Source organism: Peromyscus leucopus, chromosome 1 (assembly GCF_004664715.2).
Source record: "Peromyscus leucopus breed LL Stock chromosome 1, UCI_PerLeu_2.1, whole genome shotgun sequence".
NCBI classification, from domain to species: domain Eukaryota; kingdom Metazoa; phylum Chordata; class Mammalia; order Rodentia; family Cricetidae; genus Peromyscus; species Peromyscus leucopus.
This window is the reverse complement of record NC_051063.1, coordinates 17,186,067-17,209,292: the sequence shown is the minus strand read 5'-3', so window position 1 is coordinate 17,209,292 and position 23,226 is coordinate 17,186,067. Positions and strand designations below refer to the sequence as shown.

The 23,226-nt window shown below is 45.3% G+C and overlaps 1 protein-coding gene across 1 annotated transcript in view; it reads left to right on the top strand.

The window, feature by feature from the left end:
• Positions 1-11,751: 11,751 nt before the first annotated feature.
• LOC114710946 (MAM domain-containing protein 2) overlaps positions 11,752-23,226 on the top strand; it is a 160,078-nt gene continuing 148,603 nt past the window's right edge. The window contains exons 1-2 of the mRNA XM_037202271.1: positions 11,752-12,159; positions 12,490-12,603. Of these exons, the coding sequence (XP_037058166.1) occupies positions 12,126-12,159; positions 12,490-12,603 (148 nt within the window). The 5' untranslated portion in view covers positions 11,752-12,125. The remainder of the gene's footprint in view (positions 12,160-12,489; positions 12,604-23,226) is intronic.

Here is a 23,226-nt window from a genome sequence, read left to right as displayed (position 1 = left end):
GTCTCTCCTATTGGTGAAATTATTAAGGCCACGTAGTTAAAAGGGAGGTTTATTTTGTGGGGTAACTTACAAGTGAAGGGATGGGTTACAGGGTCTGGGGAAGGTGTGGTGCAGTCCAGTGTTGTCTAGAGAACTCTGCTCAGTCTACCTTCCGCATCCTGGCTCTAGGAACTAAGAGAGCTAGCCCATCCTGATCTTGGGTCTTCAGGGCCCTCTCTTGGCCTCGCCTTATAGGTGTGACAGTCACCGAAGCCACCATGGGGGTTGGAATTTCCAGAAAAAGGCTGGAATGGCTACCCACTACACACTCTCCCTTCCAGTTTGTGAAATGTTCTGCTCTCATCCCTGAAAGGCCCCTTTACAACCAATTCTGATTATTGCTTCTCTTTTGGATTTGTTCTGTGAATCCAGGGCACATCTGGGAAGCTGATTCATCTCCACAGCTGTCTCTCTGGGGACCAGAATCTCGGCTCAGTCCTCTGTCTACTAATCAAGGGATTTTGGCTTTGGCAAACAACCAGATGAGGTGTACCAACAAGAACACGCCATTCCTCCCGTCTGTCTCTCACAATGCCTTTACTGAGCACAGAGAGAAAATGGGCTGGCTTGCCCTTCAAACCTCAGCTTCCACTGTAAACATCAGAGACATAGGCAACGTGATTACAATACAAACGTGTGACTGTGTCACCACCCGCCCCCAGCTGCCCACAGTTCCAGGGCACCCTGCCAGGTTCAAGCATTAAATTTTCACCCTAAGGCAATGGTATTAGGAAGTAGAACCTTTGGGAGATAAGTGGGTTGTGGAAACAGAGCCCTTATGGATGGGAATTAAAATCCTTATAAAAGGTCCCCAGAGAGACCCTTTATCCCTTAGGACATTCGAGGACCAAGGGAGAGGATGAGTAACTGAAGATACAGGCCCTCACTGGACAGCAGCCTTCAGAGCCGTCAGAGGCAAACTTGGTCTGCCATCGGCACAAAACCTGTCTGTGGTATTTTGTTCCAGCAGCCTAAGCAGCCTTAGACATGGCTTAGGGTGATAGAAGCGGGAACATTTGGACTGAGTCTTGAACCTGAATGTTTGCTAGGCTGTTAAAAATACTGCAGACTCAGTGACTTAACCACATATTGCCTCTTAGTACTTGAAGCTGGAAGTCTGAGATGAAGGGCCAGTTGGAAGGATCTGTTGCTCCCAGCTCTGGGGGTGCTGGCAGTCTTCAGCATTCCTTGGCTTACGGAACCATCACCATGGTCTCTACCTTCATCTTCACGTTCATCCTCTCTGTATTTGTGGACAAGTCTCTTTTTTGTGTAAAGACAATGTGCACATTGGATTGAGTTGTCTACCCTGCTTCATTGCAATTATGGTGACCCCCATTTCCAAATAAGGTCACATTGAGATGTTGGAAGTCAGGTCTTTAACATGTCAGTTAGGTGTATGGACAGGGACACAATTCAACCCAAAACCCCCCAGGGTAGGAATTTGGATTCTGGGTGGTGAGGAATATGTGAGAGCTCAGGAGGGTAGAATGAGAAAAGTCACGTGGCCAGTGGAGATGTATGTGGGGACAGGAAGAGCAGATGGACATGAGGCAGGCTTCAGATTCAAGGAAGCAGGCTTGAATCTGAAAATGCTTGGCATAAACACATCTCTAGGGCAGAGTGAAGCTGGCCTTCCTGGCCTTTGCTAGATGTAAGATAGAGAAAGGACCAGGGAGTTTGAGAAGGTGACATGTCAAAGTTCATGTTCAAGACTGTCTGGGAGTCCACTGGCTTGGAGGTAGAGCTTTGGTGGCAGTTGGTGAGTCAAAGCGCAGCTTTGTGTCCTTAGGTAAGTCATCCAACTCACAGAGCTGAGTTTCTGCACTATAAATTGACCCTGGGGTTGGCTGGCCAGCTAAACACGCTGTAGAAATGGTAGCACTTTCACTTTGACCTGCTAGCTAGGAGTTTAGATTAAACAAATCAAAAATGGTTGTATTCAAGTCATAGTGAAAGATGTTCTCTAGTGTCAAGCTGGCATTTGGAGCAAGCTGATGGAGCAAAGATGAGTGACGGGGTGGAGCATGTGCTAAGGACCAGTTTCCTTCCAATGTTCCCCCTAGGAGAAACGCCTGCTTCACGGGTCCAGGTCATGTGAATGTGGCAGCTCAGACAGTGGGCTGTACAGGCTTTCTAATCAGAAGAGATGTGTAAGAACTAACTGGCCTGGGCCTTGTTCCTTGCAGTGATGACTCAGATCTGTGGCAGACACATGATTGCCCTTGGGGGTGAGAGGCAGCTGGTGCTGGGCAGTAACCAAGAGACACTGCTGGCCCCAGGGCAGAGCCCACAGACGGCACCTCCTGCTGGAATGCAACAGAGGTCGCAGGCAGGACAAAGCTGGAGCCTGGAATTGTTTTCAGCTCATTTTCAACCTGACAGTGAGTCGGGGCTTGTTGGGTTCATATGTTTAGAGACAGATACACACAGAAGAACAAGACAGCTAAATACTGCAAATGTAGTGTTTTTCATACTTCTGAGGAACATTACAGACACTTGTAAAAGTCACATAAAGAAAATGTTTTTGAAGTTGGTGGTGGTAGGGGGATGCAGCTGGAGAGTTAGTTGGCTCAGCAGTTAAGAGCGTGTAATGTTCTTGCAGAGGACTCAAGTTCAATTTCCAACACTCACATCAGACAGCTCACACATGCCTATAACTCCAGCTCCAGAGGATCTGACATGCCTCTGACCTCCTCAAGCACATACACAGATAAACACATATGCACATAAATGAATAATAATAAAAATATTTTTTAAATATAGTAAGTTACTGGTAAAAATAAAAATGTACACTGGACCAAAGTGAATGAGTCAGTCTTTGTAAGTCAAGGTACATTTCTTGTGATTATAATGTGTCCATTTTTTCCTGCTGCCATTTATTTTATTTTTATTGAAAATAATTCAATACAATATATTTTGATCATGGTTTCCCTACCCCATCTCCTTCCAGATCCCACCTCCCTATCCACCCAACTCCATGCCTTCTTTCTCTTTCTTTAGAAAACCAACAGACAAATAAAAACAAACCAGAATTTAAAAGAAAAAAAAGCATGAGAAAATACATATGCACAAAGAGAGACATATGAACCCAAAAATAAAACCCATAAAAATACAAAATTGGTAGTTGGGTCCTCCTAACAGCAGGAACAGGGGCTCTCTCTGACTTTTACTGGCTTTTGGGACCCTACTCCTCATACTGGGTCACCTTGCCCAGCCTTAATACAAGGAGAAGTGCTTAGTCTCACTGCAACTTGATATGCCATGAGAGACCTGCCCTTTCTGGATGGAGATGGAAGAGGAGGGGATTGGGGGATGGAATTAGGGGGTGGGGAGGGGAGGGAGGACTGAGGGGGGATGGAGAGGAGGCTGTGGTTGGGGTGTAAAATAAAAAGATGAATAAAAACAAAACAAAAAATACAAAATTGAAAACCATAGTATTCAAACATAATACAGTAAGGTAAAAAAAAAAACAACAACAACAAAGCAATATGAGAAAAAAATCTACAAAATATTGAGTTCATTATTGAGGCCATCTATCGCTAGGTATGGGGCCTACTCATAAGTGTGGTTTGTATGCCCAGTGAGACTCTGTTGGAGAGAACTAATCTTTCCTTTATGAGCAGTTATCATCAGAGATAGCTTCTTAGTTTGGGATGGGATCTCATGTTCACTTCCTGCTCTCAGTGCTGAGACCCCATCTGGCTGGGACCTGTGTAGGCCCTGTGCACGCTGCCACAGTCTCTGTGAGTCCTGTTCAATCTAGAAGACACTGTTTCTTTGGTGTCCTCCATCCTCTCTAGCTCTTACAATCTTTCTGCCTCCTCTTCTATATAGTTTCACCTACCCCATCTCCTGAGGGGAGGAATGTGATGAAAACATCCCATTTAGGAGTACTTATCCCAAGGTCTCTCACTTTCTGCACATTGTCCAGTTTTGAATCTTTGTATTAGTTCCCATTTATTGCAGGAAGAAGCTTCTCTGATGATGGCTGAGTGAAACACCGATCTATGAGTATAACAGAATGTCATTAGGAGTCATTTAATTGCTGTTCCATTAGCAGAACAGTAACATTTGATCTTCCCTTAGGTCCACTGCTTGATTATCTAGTCTTGAGTTCTTGGCCACCCAAGCTGTGTCAGGCATGGGTCCCATCTCATGGAGTGTGCCTTAAATCCAATCAGATTGTGGTTGGTTACTCCCACAATTTATGTACCACTGTTGCACCAGCATATCATGCATGTAGGTCACCATTGTAACTGTACTGGTGATTATCGTTATCACCTGGTAGCATACCAAGTACTTGCCAGTTCATTGAACACTAGTCAGTAGAGGACTCTAGTTAAGTACTAGCTTGACTTCTCTGTGTTCAACGAGACATGTAAGAGCTGTCTTTGGCAATAGGGCCTTGTCATCAGTTTTTGGAAAGCAATCAATAGCCTTGGCAATAGCCCAAGTTGTTTGGGAATTTCCATGGGGCCCCTTTTGCCAACAACTTAATTATATTTCACCTAGTTCTGACACTGGAAGTTTCACTTGTTGGCAAAAGATGTTAATCTTTAAATGTGTATATTGTCTAAACTGACTAGGTGACAACTCCATAGAATGGTTAGGGGAAGGTTTTTATTGTAGATGTGAGGGAGAGAACAGCTAGAGGCATCTGGAAGGGTTCAGAGCCGAGAGAGAAAGTAGTAGACTGAATATGGCCAGCAAACTAGATCTAGCTATGAGGGAAACAGGAGTAGAGCAGAGAGAAGAGAGGGGTAGAGAGGAGAGAGAGAGAGAGAGAGAGAGAGAGAGAGAGAGACAGACACAGACACACAGACACAGACACACAGACACAGACACACAGACACAGAGAGAGGAGAGGAAAGGAGAGAAAATAGCAGAGTTATAAGGAGAAATGAGAAGCTGGAAGGAGTAAGCCTATGAATTGGAGAAGTTTAGAGTAGGGGAGAAGGTGAGAAGAGCTAGGATACTAGCATAGACTCCAAAGTGTGTAATAGTTACTTGTAATACTGAGGGAGCCTAGAGGCCAGCCTGCACTGTGTATACTAACAGGCACCACAGAGAGTCATTTGTCCTTTCTTCCAGTGATAAGGGAAATGGTTCCTTTGGTAGAGAGAATCAGCTTCACAAGTTCCTGAGGAATGCTGGCTTTTGTCTAACCATCAGAATTTGGGGACATGGAGTTTCCTTTGGACTTGACACATAGCAGAGGTGGAGCAGGGGATAAGAAGGAAGAAAATGAGAGATGAACAGAAACAGGAACAATGAGAGATACAACTGTCTTAGTTGAGTTTCTATTGCTGTGAAGAGACACCATGACCATGGCAACTCTTATAAAGGAAAACATTTAACTGGGTGGCTTAGATTTTCAGAGCATTAGTCCATTATCATCATGATGAGTCTTGGTGGCATGCAGGCAGTCATGGTGCTGGAGATGGGAGCTGTGAGTCCTACATCTTGACCTTCAGGCAACAGGAAGTGGTCTGAGACACTGGGCGTGGCTTGAGCATTTATGAGACCTCAAAGCCCACAGTGACACACTTTCTCCAATAAGGCCATACCTACTCCAACAAAGCCACACCTCCTAAGAGTGCCACTCTCTATGAGAATATGGGGGTCAATTACATTCAAACTACCACCTTCCACTCCCTGGACCCCATAAGCTTGTAACAATATCATAATGCAAAATGTATTTAGTCCAACTTCAAAAGTCCCCATTACATTCAAACCATCACAAACTTCAAACACAATGTTGTAACATATACCAGAGGAGACCTAGGTACTAAGGGAAAAGACACATCAATGTTTTTCAAAACTATCTAACATGAGAGAACTTAATTAAGTCACAATGAGTGCTGAGAGTGTGGTTCCTGGGACTGTTACAAAGTCCTTTCTGTCCATCCAAGTCACATAGAGAAATGTGGTTGGGGGAAAGTTGTAAGACTCTGTTTCAATTTCATTTTCTGTGGAGTGGGACTGGCCACATGTGCTGGCAACAGACTCTGGCAGGGTGGGCAGTGTCCTTTTCCATCCTGTCTCCATGGTCTAGCTTCATGCTGCAAACTACAGCTCAAGAATAAAATTTTAAACTTCTGACAAATTAAGAAGCTCCATTCTCCTTTGTTTTAAGTTAGCAAACAACATTTGAAAACCAGGAACTGTTCACAAAGACCTGGCTATTAATCTACTTTTGAATAATGGCCAGAGTAGATATCCCCCAAGTTGGTCTTGCCAGTTCACCACAGTACCTGGCATTCCTGTTGCCTGCCTGGTACCAGTTCATTTCTTTGATTTATGTTCCTTCTCTGACCCCTTGTATGGTGGTTTGAATGAGAATGCCCCCATAGGCTCATATATTCGAATGCTTAGTCATTAGGGAGTGGTGATACCTGAGAGGGTTTAGGAGGTGTGGCCTTGTTGGAGGAACTGTGGGCTTTGAGGTCTCAAAAGCCCATGTCAGGCACATTGTCTTTCTTTCTTCCTGCTGCCTGCAGATCTGAATGTAGAACTCTCAGCTTCCATCTCCAGCACCATGTCTGCATGTGTGCCACCATGCTTCCCACCATGAAAATAGACTAAACCTTTGGAAATTGGAAGTGAGCTCCAATTAAAACACTTTCCCTGATAAGAGTTGCTATTGTCAAGGTTTCTCTTCACAGTACTAGAACATTGACTAAGGCACCTTGATGATTCTGTATGACTTTCTTCTACCTCACCAACACATTCTCTTCAAATTACTTTCCCATTGGCTCTTTTTCTATCTCCAAGGCAGAGACTTTGTCTTGTTCACCTGGATTTCTAGCCTCAAACATGGCACTCAGGAAAGAAACATTGACTGAACTTATATTCCCATGATATTACACAGAATGAGAGGAAGGGAGAGCCATGCACAGAAGGGCATGTGGGTGCTGCAGACAGCTCTGTGCTGGAGCAGCACAGTGCATGTGGTGCAACTGCAAAGCCGGGCTTGCATTCTTCTTCCCCCAGGCAAACGCCTTCCAGAGCTTTCTCCAGCTATGGGAGAAGACAGCAAACAGTGACAGGAACTCCTGCAAGGAGCACCCACCTTTCACCTGCCTCTCTTAGGAAGCCTCGATTTGGAAGTCTCCAGGCCAGAAGTGATGTTAAAGAAAGCACAGAACCTGACAAATCACAGTGGGGTTGGCCCGAGACAAGGAGAGGCCACTATGGTGTGTGTTCTGACATGGCGAGCAGGTCATTTCTCTCCAGCCTGGGCTGTAGGAAGCCCCTGTTAGAAGAAGCATGCCTCAGAGAGTGCTGCAGTGCACAACTGTCAGTGTCAGACATCCGCGACCAAATCCTGGAGACTTAAGAGTGAACTTGAGCAAGTTAATTGACCACTCTTGACCTGTTTCCTTGTTTATAAAGTGAGTATAATTACCACATCCACTTCACAGAGATATTGAATGAATTAAATGAGAGAAGGCATACAAAATGTCTGGCATACCTTTATGTCACACATGCATGTTTACAGAAAGAGAGACAGAGAGACAGAGACAGAGAGAGACAGAGAGACAGAGATCAGAACAAATGACTAAAACTTTTCCAGTGTTAGAGCTAGAAGTTCAAAATCAAGAGATTTGCAAAGCTTGCTCCTCCAGGGCAGGGCTCTGGGGGGAAATCTATTTTTCACCCTCTTCAGCTTAAAGGTTCCATACATTCCTGGAGTTGCATTAGTACAATTCCTGTTCCATCTTTCTGTGATTTGCTGCACATGTCTGACTTCTCTTCTGCCTCTTACAACACTTCTTTACCATTGACTCAGGCTCATCTGGTAATCCATGGTGATGTCATCTCAACATCCCTAACTTGATTACTTAAGCATATAGCCTCTCTTTCCAAATAAGGTCACAGTCATGAGCTTAAGGATATACACATAACTCATTGTGGAGGACACTATTAACCTACCATAGTTGCTAAATCTGTGTCCTTTTTTTCAGCCAGAGATTTACATGCATTTTTGATCCTTTGACTAAACTAAGTCTTAGGAGATATAGTTCTGGGTCCCTGGACCGTAATCCTCCTTTTCTAAATGATAAGATAGTACTGCAGCTATGTGGACTCCATACATAGGACAAGAGTTGATGCACAGAACTCCTAGATTCTCTGATTCCTTCCTCAGCTCTCTGCCTGCCTTCAACAATACCTCTTCCTCCTGTATAAAGGTCTGTGGTGGGCTTGATGTTTTCCTCATGCCCTCCAAGAAAGGATCTGTCATCTCAGTCATAGGAATACTGTCATCAAACAGTCTCCAGCTATCCACTTTTTTCTGGTCAGCCTCAGCACTAGTAGCCCCCTTGCTCAAGATCACTCTTGTCCCAAGACAAGAGTGACTTTTCCAATGACTGACAGAGGTAGAGTACAAAAGCCTGGTCACTCCAGTCCATCATGGAGTTGATCAGGTAGGCTATTTTACCTTGAGTTTCTTTGGGTAGAACAGGGTTTGTGGGGCTTGCATTCAAGCTTTACTTCTCTCTTAGGCCAATCCTTCTGCCTTCTCCTTCCTTCCATGGGCACTGATCCCAGGGCAACTCCCAGTAAACTTCCTACACATTGAACTATGCATCAGGTGGCCAACCTACAGTAGTGGCTGAGGGACCACACAATTATACTCTGGGTGGGAATTTTACTTCACTGAGTTTGTGCTGATGTCTAATGATCCTGTTTTCCTTAGGTAGCCATAGGTGCTGTGGCCTTAAGGTTGTAAAACATATTTTAATGTTTTGTCTATGTTCCTAAGGTTTTGAAGTTTTTAAATTTTCTTACAACTTGAGACAGACATATGAATCTAATGAAATTCTAAATACTTCAAATAGTCTATAGGGACTGGAGAAAAGGAGCACCGGTTTGATAGTGGCTTATGAAGCTGAAACAGTGTCCTGAAGCTCAAATGGATTCACATTTGTCTCTGAATGTTTACATCCATCGGAAAGTATCATCTATGAGCAAGAAGCCAACATGGAACATAAGGCAAAGGAGGCTCCTGTGCTGGCTGGGTTTGAGTCTGTCTCTACTACCTGCTGTCACTGGACTTTATACCTCAGTTTCCCCATCCATTAAGTGAGGCTCATTGTTCTAGTCAACTTGCTGTTATTGCAATGAATACCTGAGGTGATCAACTTATAAAGGGGAAAGTTCTCTTTAGGCTCACATTTTGGAGGTTTCTCCTTAAACCGTGGTGGGGAACATGTACCAGAGCAAAGTTGTTGAGTTTATGATCAATATTTTAAAGAAAGAAGGAAGAAGGAGCTTGGATCTCACCACCCCTCCAAGGGCACACCCCCAACAACTTGAGGACCTTCTAGAAGGCCCCATGTCTTAATCTTCCATAATCTCCTCATAGCACTGGTTGGGAACCAACCTTTTCTTTGACATGAGGGTCCTTCAGGAGCATTCCAGATCTAAACTGTAATAGCAACCATACCAACATTTTATGGAGGTCAAATGAGATTATTTCTATTAAATACTTATAATAGCATATAGAAAAAATGTTCATTTCCCCTCCTAACTGAGGAAATGCACATAAATGCATACGCCAAACAAGTTTCTGTTCCTTTGAATCATAACTTACTGAAAATATGTCTCAACTTCAAAATAGGATCCTTTGGAATATTCCTTTATACTGTGTGAATATATGGCATTATAATTGTTTTAATAAAAAAAAGCTGAATGGCCAGCAGTTAGGCAGAATTTGGGGGGCAGAGAGAATGTTGGGAAGAAGAAGGGTGGAGTCTGAGGGGTCATCAGCCAGATGTGGAAGAAACAGCATGAAAGTACATAGATGAGGTAAACAGGCCCCAAGGAAGCACATAGATTAATAGAAATGGGTTAATTTAAGTTACAAGAGCTGGCTAAAAACAAGCCTAAGCTATTGAGTGATCTTTTATAATTAACAAGAAGTCTCCATGTGGTTATTTGGGAGCCAGAGGTCCCGATGAAAATCTCCTCCTACAGGATCCCAGACACTTTTCCAAATTAAGGAGATGGCTATTAGATTTTCCACAACTAAAGTGACACCAGAGTCAGACACCAGACCTAACCAGGCAGCAAAGTGTCTTTGAGGAAGAGCATTTTGAACAGTGGGAATGGCTAGTCCAGCTGAGAGGACACAGCTGGACTATTTGGCAGGAGGGAAGCAAGTCAAGCTGTTGAGGACTGAGGAGTAAGAGGATGAGAAGAGGTTTGGTAGGACTTCTGCAAAAATTTTGGATTTTGGTAAATGATGTGGGAAGTTGTTGGGTCTAGAGCAAAGAGTGGCATGGGCCTATTTCTGTGTTAAAGGGAAGCCCTAAGGACTCTATTAAGAAGTAAATGTGGTGGGCAAGGCAGAAGTGGGAAGATCAGGATCAGGAGGCCACTGTGGTGTCCCAAGCTGATAAAAATGCCATCATGGATTAGTCAGGGCCTGACTATGAACATGGAGCAGGTCGGCAGCTGGTGTGGTGTCTGTTCTGAATAGGCAAGATTTGGCATGGTCTTGGCAGGAGGAGAACAGTCAGACGTGACTCTTGACTGCAGTTTTCCTGTCCCCAGCAAGTGGAAACCGTTAACTTAGATGTGGAAGAGGAAGTTAGAGAATGTGAACCACTGTCTTTGTGACCTGTTAAGTACTAGACAACTCACAAGCATCCAAATGGAAACGGAGGTGACAGTGAGACATGAGCCCTCCATGCTGAGCTGCTGGGGCTAGGGTAAGTTTGAAAGTCGTCAACCAACGGTGACATTTAAGTCAGTGGGGCTGGGTACGGCACTGAAGGGAAGGATGCAGGAGACTCTAAGCAAAGAGCTTTGGTATCCTAGTGTCACGGGTCAGGGAGAGAGGGCATCCAGACTGGAGGAGACAGCGGCTGGTGGAAGACAGGGAAAACGGCCTTGAGAAGTCCAACTGAGCAGAGCTTTGACAGATGAGCAGGAATGTTTTAGACCAGTGGCCCTTGGTGGTTCCAGGCCAGCCACAGCTGGAAGTTGATTAGAAACGTTCAGAATCATGAGTCCCATTCCAGAAGTACTGGATCAGGGACTCAAGCATGGACCTCTCCGAGGGATAAAAAACAAAAACAATCCAAAAAAAAAAAAAAAAAAAACCAAACAAACAAACAAACAAACAAAAAAAACCAACAAAAAAACCAAACCCCACTCCAGTCACAGAATTAATTGCTTGCACAAATTTACAAAGAAGATTAAGGAGCAGAAAAACCTCATGTACTGGGTGAGGACATTGTTGGAGACTTGTTTAGGCTCAAACTTGTAATAAATAGATCTCAAGGAAGTGACCCCCCCAACCCTACACTATGATGGCTGTTTGGAGAAGAGGAATGCCCCCCATTTCACTGGACCAGGGAATGCTGAGCACCAAGCATGCCAGACATTCCTCTGGCTAGAAATGGTGGGGTGCTATTCCAGGGTTAACAACTCTGGGCCATTAAGTCTGAACCTTCTGAAATTGAAGCTTATCCCACTCCCCACCCCCACCACATCCAAAATTTCCTCTAGAAAGCCCTAGCAGAATTCCATCCCTTTCCAATCTGAGGAAAAGTGGTTAAAATTAGGATCCGTCCCGAGAGATTGACAAGCTAGATGTGGTGGGGGAAGGCTGTCCCCTGAAATAAGCTGTTTCCCACCGCGAATGGGCGGGGCAGGAGCCTCTGGTGGCAACCCAGCAGAGGGACAGCCCCTTCCAAGTGTGTGCAAGAGGTCTGGTCCCCAGCTTTAAAATTCTGGACGCACCGAGTGCTGACCTCTCCTCTCCCCCCGCAGTGGTGGCTAGCCCTTCCCAAGTGTGCAGTTGTCTCCTCCCTGTCCAGCCCGGCGGCGGTCGTCCCGCGCCCAGCTGGGCTACAAGTGGCCGAGTGCTGCAGCCCTGCGCAGCGCGCTCTGCACACAGGCGTCTTGGCTTGCGGCTCCGCGGGCTCTACGAAGTTGAGCAGCTAGCTGCTCAGCCTGTGGCATCTCCCGCGGGTCCCCAGCTCCCTGCCTCTCTCTCTCCCTTCCCTCGGAGCAGCGGGTCGTAGTGAGCCAGCAGCCCTCTCGGGGCTCCCTGCCTGAAGTGTGCAACTATGCTGCTAAGGGGAATCCTGCTGGGAGTGCAAGGTAAGAACTGACAGGGAGGACCCCCCCCTCCCCCGGGCGTCCTGGAAACTCTCTTCTACTCAGGCTGGCAGGGTGGGGCTCCCAGTGTTGGCTCAGTCATCCAACGACTCTTCTGGATCATTCGTAGCCACCAAGCTCCCTGCCCTGGTCAAGCTTGGGATGAGGGTGGGCATGGAGTTGCACAGAGGAGTGTCCCTGGAGTGTTGAGAGAGCACATGCATCCTTCTCTCCCTCCTTCCCGCACGCCTCCCCAACCTTCACCAGGTACCCCAGGGCTGGTGCAATGCTGCCAGGCAGAAACCCAAACTGAAAGTCCCTTTGTGCCCGCAGCCTTGCAGCTTGCCAGTGCCCTGGACCTGCCCGCTGGCTCCTGTGCCTTTGAAGAGGGCACTTGTGGCTTTGACTCGGTGTTTGCATTTCTGCCTTGGATTCTAAATGAGGAAGGTAAGGGGGCTCCAGGGAAAGGTGCCCGAGGTGAACTTTCTTCATGGCTTGCCCTCCCCCCCCCCACCTCGCGCGCCCCCGGAAGTAAAGTTATCTTGGAGTTAGTTCCCTTTGGGAGGAAAACTGTGAGTCATGAAGCCTCCTTCCAACCACTCCTGCAGCAAGGAGCAGCCAGGAAAACCATGAGGAAGGAACGGGCTGTGTACCTGGCTCTGAGCATGCACTCCTACCCACAGCAGCATACCTACCCCATTGAAAGAAACAAAGTGTGTGTGTGTGGGGGGGGGGTAGTAATGCTAATGACTGTCACCACTAGCCCTGTGCCCCCTGCAGGCAGATAGCCTGGCTGGTCCTCAGCAGGCACGTGCCTGAGCTGAGAAACTCGATGGGATCGGGATCTTTCTCAGGAAGCTTTGCAGAAATGTTTCCACGCTGCTGTGAGGGTCCTCAGTTCTAAGACCTCCAGCTTAGGTCCACTCCCACAGCAGTTTTGCCTCTGATTCATCCGTTACCATCCCGTGTCTAATTCGGCACTGGACAATCGAGTTAACTCCAACACAGAGTATCTGAAGCCATTGGGCTGGGGCCAGTTGGCCATAGTCTCAGGACTCTGCACTGCTTGGGTTCCTGGGACAAAATTTAAATGAAAAGAAGTTTGATGTGTCTTCTTACCCGCTTTTCACAGTAAAAAAAAAAAAAGCATTTCAATGGCAGGCACTGCTGTCCCTCCCCCCCTTTCTCTGCTCCTGTTGCCATCATTTTGAAGCTTGATACTCTAGATCATTTATGTGGGCTTGGGGTAGACTCCTTTAAAAGACAAGCCGCCAGAAAGGACGCCAGCTGACCTTCCTCCCAACTCAGTTGTCCTCAAGTTCAAGTCATCCAGCCTGGCTCTCTGGAACAGGACCCTCGCTTAGGATGTCACCACAGCTCTCCCTGCCCATCCGCGAGTCTTTGGGAACCTGGCTGGCATGAGCTTCCCTGACCCACACAGGTGGCTGATAATAGCACTGGCGTGAGAATCTGAGCCTTCGGAGAGTCACGTGGTTGACTGAGTGACCAGCACTGATCTGTTCCGCTAGAGGAAGAAACCAGAAGGTGCTAGGTCAGTAATTATCTTTGTCTCCAACACTTGCCAGGTCCTGAGTGCAGTTTAATTAGACATACATGAGAAAGATCAACTTGCTGAAAGGCTCCCTGCCCTGCCGGTGGCTTTAGGGAAGACTTCAAGTTTATCATTCCCGTTCTGTTCTCTGCTCTAGCTGTGTTGGAAAGATGACTCTGCTTGTGTTGTGTTGCAGTAGCTTTGGGAGCATTGTTCTCTAGTTTGCAAGGCTTCTCAAAGTTTCTTTAAGAAGGTATCAGGATGACCTGGCGGGCATGTTCCAACCATTTCCTTTCCCTTCTTGAGAGTCTGATTCAGTGGTCTGGATTGAGGTCTGAGAATTCCTCACAAGTTCCAAGATACTAGTACCACTGCTGCTTCTACTGATCTGGGAGCCATACTTTGGGAATCCCTGACTATCACCGTGTACACACACACACACACACACACACACACACACACACACACACACACACACACACACACCTGTATACCTATACCTGTGCTGTTAGTCCCAAGTAAAACCAGGATCAAAATGAACCACTCACATCAACCTGAGAGTGAACAGCTCCCAGAATATTGTGTCCTAAGATCACTTGGGTCAGGCTGCTGTGGCCCTAGGAAAAAAAAGAAATGGATGTCTTTCTCACATCCAGGAGTCTGAGTCCTGAAGTGCTCTCTATGGCCTCTATCAGATCAAAACTGCCTCCCATCCAGAATTCTCCCATCCAGACTGCTCATGGGTGAGCATGCCGCTGCCTGCTGAGCACAGGACCCTCCCCGGCTGGCAGGAAGTGCTGCACTGGGCTGGCATCTCTGCACCAATGTAGCTGTTAAACAGCCTCCTCCAGGGAAAACAGAAGATGCCTATAGGAAAAGGTGATTACACTTTAATCATATAATAAAGGCACTGCGGCTCTTCTGCTTTCTTTCATGTGGCCACTGCTTTCTGGCTGGAGGCTAGGACCATTGGCTTGGCTGGATGACATTAATTTGTCCTATTCTGATGACTCCAGGGTAGAGCAGGCAAGTTAGGCTTCCATCAAAGTTTCAAAGGCTGGAACGTAGACATAACTGCCCACTGTAGACACTGGGGCAACAAGGCAGATGTGTGCCAGCTGCTGCACTTGCCTGTAAGGAGTGAGCGTGGAGAATTCCCCTTACTCTAGTTTGGGAAATTAAAGTAATAAAATGGTCCCAGGCTAAAATTTGGGAGGCTGTTTGAAAGCCTCCACTTTATTGCAGAAACTCTTTGAAAGAGATTCCAGACGCCTCTGTGTGCTGCATCCACCAAGAAAGCTGTGAATGTCACAGACTTTTACCCACAAGTCCTTGCAACACAAATAGCACTTCTTATATGTCCTTGGTCAGTAAGTTAACCTATAGTGGAGAGAGCAATGCCAATGTCCAGTGAAAGGTTAATTCCAGAAATCCATCTGTAAATTAGAATTTCCTAAAAGAAAGTCAGGTCTTGGAATAGTTGATGAGCACCCTCAAGCCACATAGCCCCTACAAAACTATGTGAGGCCCATTTCTTGGTTTATCTGAGTGTTGGATCTCTATGCACTTCTTATTACCTGGTTCATGGTCATATATATATATATATATTCCCTACCTTGTCGACATAGGTGACATTATGTCAAACTCAAATTGGAACTTGCTCTGAAATCTTAGGTTTGAATTCAATCTTAGGAAATAAGAGACCCATTTTATACTGTAAAAACTTCTTCATTCATTTATCTTTAACAAAATTACCTTTATTCATCCCTCACGAGGGGAATTCTGGATCCCATTTAAGCAACAATCCTCAGCTAAAATTGAGACTGTTCCCCACTCCCCTTCTGATACCCATAAAGGCAGAAGCCCTTTGGCTGAGGCTTCTTGGAGAACAGACAGTTGGCCTCACAGTTCAGACTAGTAATTGAGTGGGCTTTGGTCTTGGTTTGGGCTGGGTATCTTAACCTTCACTCTCTAAGAAGCCACAGGCTGAGCACTGGGAGGAAGGACAATACTCAACACAGGTACTATTCTTTTACTTCAGTGGAGAAAGTAAAAAGGACATTCAAAGTATTTATAAGGAAGATCTACTTCATGTTTCCTTGATAGTGTCCAAAGAGGGAGACATTTAAGAAACAGATGGGTGGCTTTTGTACCTCAGAGTGAACAACAATATGGAAGCTGAGAAAGCATAACCAGGGTCAGGGTAGGGGACACAGTAGAGTGTATTAATACCTCAATGATATGCATGCTTCTCTCTCTCTCTCTCTCTCTCTCTCTCTCTCTCTCTCTCTCTCTCTCTCTCTCTCTCTCTCTCATCTCTTTCCTACACCCAGACTCTTTCCTTGTCTTTTAAGGATACTCCTCCCACTGGCCATCTGAGTTTCAGTTCTGCACACAGTCATGTGCCAGTTATTATTAATAGTGATAAATCCTGCCTGATTCTTCTTGAGGCCCAGCTGGACCCAAAATCTGGCAAGGATCCCAATGGGCCTTTATGGAAGAGGGAGCCATTTTCCCTTCACTGTGCTGACCTTGGAAGGCTGCTGTAGCATCCCACCCAGACATCACCAAGTTGTCAAAGAAGATCTTGTCCTCATTGGTCCTGCCTGGATCCCATTGGTCCCCATTGGTGTTACCCCTATTGACCATTTTAGTACAGCTTTCCCAGCAGAAGCTCTACTCACCCACAACCCTGCTGGATAGAGGCTTGAAGTCAGAACAATCTAGAATGTTCCTTAGATGACTCTCAAAAAGACACTGACTGCAGAAATTTGCATCAGATGCAGCTCTTTGGAGTTTCTCTGGTGTTGCGGCTGCCAGTTTGAGCACGACTCTGTGTTCTAGGCTTGAGCAGTTTGGGTCCTGCTCAGGCTCTGCATATGGTGTCAGAGCTGGACTGCAAAGGGTGTCCAGTGCAGGCTGTCTGCTTTTCACACTGTAGTCCAGACAGGCTAACACTCATAGTTGGGTACAAGGTCCATGACGACCCTGGGGCAGGACCCTGTCTCATCTGCTCAATAGCATTCCTTTCCTCTGCATAGCTGGTGAACAGTGAGCCCTGGCTTCCAAGTCTCACAGTGTTGGTAACACATCATCCGAGATCCAGTCGGATGTTTAACATGTGGAAGAATGCAGATTCCTAAATGTAATGTTTGGGGCCTATCACATCCATAGAGAATGACATTTTATGTATTATAAAGATATATTCTCTCCAATTTGTAAGACCTGCATGCAGTCTTCAGCACGTAGGAAAAAACTTGGTGCATAATTGGGACTCAATAGGTAGTTGAATGAATGAATCCAGCATCTGGCCATGGAAGCACCCTTGTGCCTTTTCCCCCCTTCTGCTGTCTTTCCTTCACCTTCCAAGTCAGTTCCTTATCATGAGAAGCAGCTTGAACAGGCTGTTAGAAACCAAGACGGCCAGCTTGTATTAGAACCAGGCACTGTTCCTTCAAGGGTAGTTGTCTTAGTTAGAGTTTCTGTTGCTGCCATGAAACACCATGACCAAAAGCAAGTTGGGGAAGAAAAGGTTTATTTGGCTTACACTTCCAGATCATAGTTCATCATTGGAGGAAGTCAGGAGAGAAACTCAAGCAGGGCAGGAGCCTGGAGGCAGGAGCTCATGTGGAGACCATGGAGGGTGCTGCTTACTGGTTTGCTCGCCATGGCTTGCTTGGCCTGCTTTCTTATAGAACCCAGGACCACAAGCCCAGGAATGACACTACCTACAATGGGCTAGGCCCTCACTTATTAATAATTAATTAAGAAAATGCCGTACAGGCTTGCCTGCAGCCTGATCTTATGTAGGCATTTTCTTAACTGAGGTTTCCTCCCCTCAGGTGACTTCAGCTTGTGTCAAGTTGACATAAAACTATCCTGCATAGTAGTGTTCATTATTTTTCTCTCTAGACCTCAAAAGAGTTATGAAGGGGCTGGAGAGTTGGCTTGGTGGCTTAAGAGCACCAGTCCCTGGGTTTAATTACTAGAACCCACATGGCAGCTTACAACCCTCTATAACTGCAATTCCAGGAGACCTGATGCCCTCTTCTGTCCTCTATGGGAACTGCACACATGTGGTGCACAGACATCTGTGCAGGCAAAACACCTACACATAAAATAAAATGACAAAGAAAGCAGGAATAAAAAAATACCTACTTTTTATGATTTTTGTGAAGATTATTCACACTGACACACTAACACATAATGACCACCGTATGATACACATAACCTGATTCTCACACTATTACAAGATTTGTTTCTCAGCAACACTACACACATTATATATAAACATTCATTCTTCTGACTCAGTCTTCCAATACAGCGTCTGGGATGTGAAAGGGGTGACAGACGCTGTAACTGTCTTCTGCTTGTAGCTTTGCCATTTCCTCTTCATTACAGCGAGAGGGCGAACCTTCTTATCACTGTTCTGTGGTAAGACCCTGTGAGCTCCATCGTGTGTGTGTGTGTGTGTGTGTGTGTGTGTGTGTGTGTGTGTGTGTGTGTGTGTAAAGAAACGAGACTGCATCTCTCACTTAGGATGTCATCTTTTTCAGCAGTTCACATCTTCTTTTTCTTTACAACTCATCATTCGCTCCCTGCCCCTTACTCTTCTTCCCACCTCCGGCTGTTCTCCATTTGTCTGTCTCACAGAGCTGGGGCCTCAGCCTTAACTGGTTCTTCTTACTGGTGATGTTAGTATCTCCACAAGATTCCCAGTGTGCTGATATTCACTCCTTGGCTTCAAGTAGCCTTCTACCCTCGACCTTCCTATCTGTCAGCCTGCTTAGGAGATGCCCTTCCTGAGTACTCCTTTTGGGATTTAGCCTGGACAGCTTCTGCCTGCCTGCCTGGCTTATGGATAGACATTCTCAATATGGTCAGCCTCCCTCTAGGCCAATGTCCAGGCTGAGTTCCTCCCCTCAGATTAGAGTGTTGACTGGGAGCTGTTCTCTGGATCCTGGACCTCTCCCCTAGAGATGTCTGGGAATTTTTAGGATGTTTTCCTTCTCTTAATTACAGACGTCAGCCAAGGTCACAGAATGTTGTCATGGGACTTTATGTTTGCTTTGCCATCCTCAAGTTTTTTAACCTACAATGACCGTGTTTTGTAAGTTGTGTGTTGGGATATAATATTCAACAAAAGTTTTGGCTCTTTCTGAGTGTGATGGTTTATCTCAGCACTCAGGAACTTGGAGACTGAAAGTTCAAGGCTGGCCTGAGATATAGCACAAGGTCCAGGAGTATGTATCTCAACAAAAGCAGAAGGAGGTAGAGGGAGAAGGAGGAGGTCCTATTTTTGTTTTTAACAAGATTTTTTTGTTTTAATTGTATGTGCATGGATTTTTTGTCTGCATGTATATCATTGCATCCTGTGGATGAAGATCTTATGGCCAAAAGAGGGAGACAGATCCCCTAGCACTGGAGTTACAAGTGGTTGTGAGCCACCATGTGGGTGCTGGGAATCAAACCCAGGTGCTCCTGAAGAGCAGCTATTGCTCTTATCCTCTGTGCCACCTCTCCAACCCTAAAGTCCTGATTCATAAATCCTTATCCTTAAATATCAGTGTTTCTTTTATTAGGTCACCTGAAGTCTGGCCCTATTTTTATCTTATATAACAAACTTGATTTTCAAGAATTTGAGTGAGATCCAGCTATGCTGATAGAGGTTTGGACATTTCAATACGTAGAGTCGGCAGGTAATGAACTCTTCCTGGGCATTCCAGATGATTAACCCTGATTTTCACACCTGTCAATTTTTCTAATACTCTTCCTCAACTTTTTTCATATGCTTACCCAATCAAATATATCCAAAGATGCATTCACTATGATCTGGAGTCTTGATGTCTTTGACTATCAACTAGAAGATGTAGTACTGTTGCATACTGAAGAACACATTGCTAGTGATATACAAACAAGTTATTTAAGGGCAAGAAACTTTAGTGTGTCTGAAATTTCTGTCCCGAATGCCTCCCCAGCTCATTTCACCTGGACATTCGTTCTCAACACTTGTTGGAAAGCGTCTGAACATTTCCTTTAAAGTAGTCATGTCCAGTTCCTACCCCAGAGGATTCTGATTTATGTGGCCAGCAACAGGCCCAGATTTCACATTGTTAGATAAACTGACTGGCTGGCTGACAGACTGACTGATTGACAGACTGACACACATCTGTGGTTGAGAACTGGGCGTGGGGATGACTGCCATTCTATAGCCCCTTCAGGTCAGCAAAGAAGAGACACAAACTCATTAGAAATGATTGTCATCTGTCTCCAAAGTTCCTATCTCAGCATTCACAGTCTCAACATCCACAGCATTCATGATCTGCTACAAATTATATTTCGACCTTCCTCTCCTATTGATTCCTAGTACACGCTTAACACAGCCTTATTCTTTCGTCTCTGCCTCTGATTGCAGTGTTCTCTGCAGCTGCCTTACTATTCTCTTCTCCTACTCTTGCCTATTTTAAATGCTGCCATGGCTAGAGTATGATTTAATTATTTAATGTAGTTGGACTTTCTTGTCTGACTTTCTTTGGGACCACCAGCTCCCCAATAATGACACAGAGACTTCTTATTAATTATGAAAGCTTGGCCTTTAGCTTAGGCTTGTTCCCAACTAGCTCTTATAATTTAAATTAACCATTTTCTATTAATCTACATTCTGCCACATGGCTTTTTACCTCTCCTTCATAATGTACATCCAGCTTCCTCTGTGTCTCACTGACATCTCTTGCAGCTCCAGATTCTCATGCCCAGTTCCTCTCTCTGCCTGGAAGTCCCACCTAACTTCTCCTGCCTAGCTATTGGACATTCAGCTTTTTATTAAATCAGTCATAGCAATACATCTTCACAGTGCACAAAAAAGATTATCCCACAATTATTTAATTATACCAACTCAAGGGTCTGTATGTTATAAAGGCTTGGTCCCTAGTGTACAGAATTGGGTGAGTGTGTTGAAACATGGGAAACTGCTGTGGGATGTCTTGTATGTTGTGAATATATGTTGCTATGATTGATTGATCAATAAAACACTGATTGGCCAGTAGCCAGGCAGGAAGTATAGGATAGGTGGGACAAACAGAGAAGAGAGGCTGGGAGGTGGGAGCTGGGGGGAGACACCAGCCTGCCGTTCAGGGAGCAACATGTAAAGGAAACAGGTAAAGCCACGGAACACGTGGCAATATATAGATTAACAGAAATGGGCTGAGTTAAGTGTAAGAGCTAGTCAATGGTAGGCCTGAGCTAATGGCCCAGCAGTTTAATTAATGTAAGTTTCTGGGTGATTATTTTATAAGTGGTTGCAGGGTCCATGGTGCTGGGCAGGACTGGAGGAAACTACAGCTACAGGAAGTCCTTAGGTGCTGGGGACATGTCCTTGGAAGGACTGTAGGACCCTGCCTGTCCTTTCTCTTACTGTGTCAGTTCCAGATGGGACGGTTTTGCTCTTCTGTGCCCTCCCACCATGATATGTTGCTATCAAGAGATCACATGATGGGGCTACCTAATCTTGATCTTGAAGCTTCAGAAACCACAAGCTGCATGATTCTTTTCTTATATGTAAAATTAGTTGCCTCTGGCATTTCATTGTAGTACTGCAAAACTGACTAATGCAAATGCTATAAGATGTTTTAAAGCCCGGTGGCACAATTTAATACATCGGAGCAGAGCAGGCATCTTTGATTCAGCAGCTGTACAATGAGTTAGAAAAAACAAAAAAAAAAAAAAAAAAAAAAAAAAGATGTTTTAAAGCCCAGTTGCTCATAAAACATTCTGTAGCACAAATTGTTAGAAGGTCTTATTAATAAAAACAAACCCAGTGCCAGTTATTGGGGTGAATGCTGGAAGATCAGAGAAGCAGAACAAGCCACAGCCACCTCACCTTGCGAATTCCTCAGCTGATCCTGTTTCCTCAGACTGGAAGCCTCTGTGTCCTCATCCGAATGGATCTCAGCTGAACTGTTTGTTGCTCAAAAGCCTAAAAGCTTAACCAGCCAAAAGCTTCTAGTTCTTGGTCTTCATGCCTTATATACCTTTCTACTTTCTGCCATCACTCCCTGGGATTAAAGGCTCACTTTCTGAAATTAAAGGTGTGAGTCACCATGCTTGGCTGTATCCTTGAACTCACAGAGATCCAGAGGGAATTCTGCCTCTGGAATGCTAGGATTAAAGGTGTGAGTGCCACCATTTTCTAGCCTCTGTATCTAGTGGCTGTTCTGTTCTCTGACCCCAGATAAGTTTATTAGGGTGCACAATATTTTGGGGAACACAATACCACCACAGCATTCCACCACCATCTCAGATGAATGGGGCATTTCTCTTCCCTCCCTTTACACAGCTCTCCACTTTCCATCCTGTGAAATCTTATTAGTGTCTCCTATTGGAGTCTCCACCCCTTCATCTATCAGAGGCTTGATGGAGAGTAGATGGCATTAGCAAACACCCTGCACCTAATCTAATGTCCTTTTGAGAGTAGACAGAAAAATAAAAACCCTCAACGTTTTTCCTCGTAGTGAAAGGGTTTAGTAGTCCTTCCTACTGGATGAATTCAAAGAGTTTAGAAGCTCACATTGTAATTTACAGATGTCACGATGAAGCAGCATCCAGCTTATCTCAGCCATGCCTGGTCTGTGACATGCCAGTGGACAAATAGCTCTAGGGCTATTCCCCATCAAGGCTCCTAAGTGCCTTGACCCTCCGCCATTATAAACAAGCACAGTGCGGGCTGGAGAGCACTCCTGCCGACTCTGAGAAGTTGCTTTTAGCCAAAGATTATTAGGCTTTGTACAAGCTGTTGGAAATAGTGTTTCTAAGGAATTCACGTGTGAGGTGTCAGTAGTGCCCATTTTGATGGGGAGAAGCAGAGATGGATATTCTTCTGCTCCAGGGAGGGATTTCCTATGCAGGGATGTGGCAGCTGGGGAAACCAGAGGATAGAGTGTGCGGTCAGTAAAATCTGCTGGAATGCCTGGTTTCCCTGTTTTATGTCCTTGAGGGACTCTGAGGCTAAGAATGAGATAAAAAAAATAATCAAGCAGTGTAATGCCAGAGACCCATAGAGTAATGAATGAATCCTTTGTTCTATAGGAAAGGGCTGTTAAAGAATATTTATCCTATCAGCAAGTTTTTGAGTGCCCATTGGGAGCTATGCTAGTAAGTGGAGGATGCATTGCTTTGGGTACATGTGTGTGGAATTCATAGACATAGGTCCTGTCCTTGGCGGCAGTCATAGAGCAATGGGACTAAACAAGTATCTATAATTTACGGGAGAGATTAGAAGGAACTGTGTATAATCACAGACTATCGTCACAAGTAACAAAATGGCTATTTAAGTAGAGCAGAAAGGAACTTGTTTGAAGGGAATCAGTCAGCTCCCAACACCACTAAACTCTCCAGAGGGCTATATTTGAGTGGGAATAACACGATGCCAGATCTTACTAGAAGAACTACTTATATGACCTTTCCAATAGAGATTGGTTACTCCACTGCTGGACCTGTTTGTTCAGCAGCTATGAGACTAC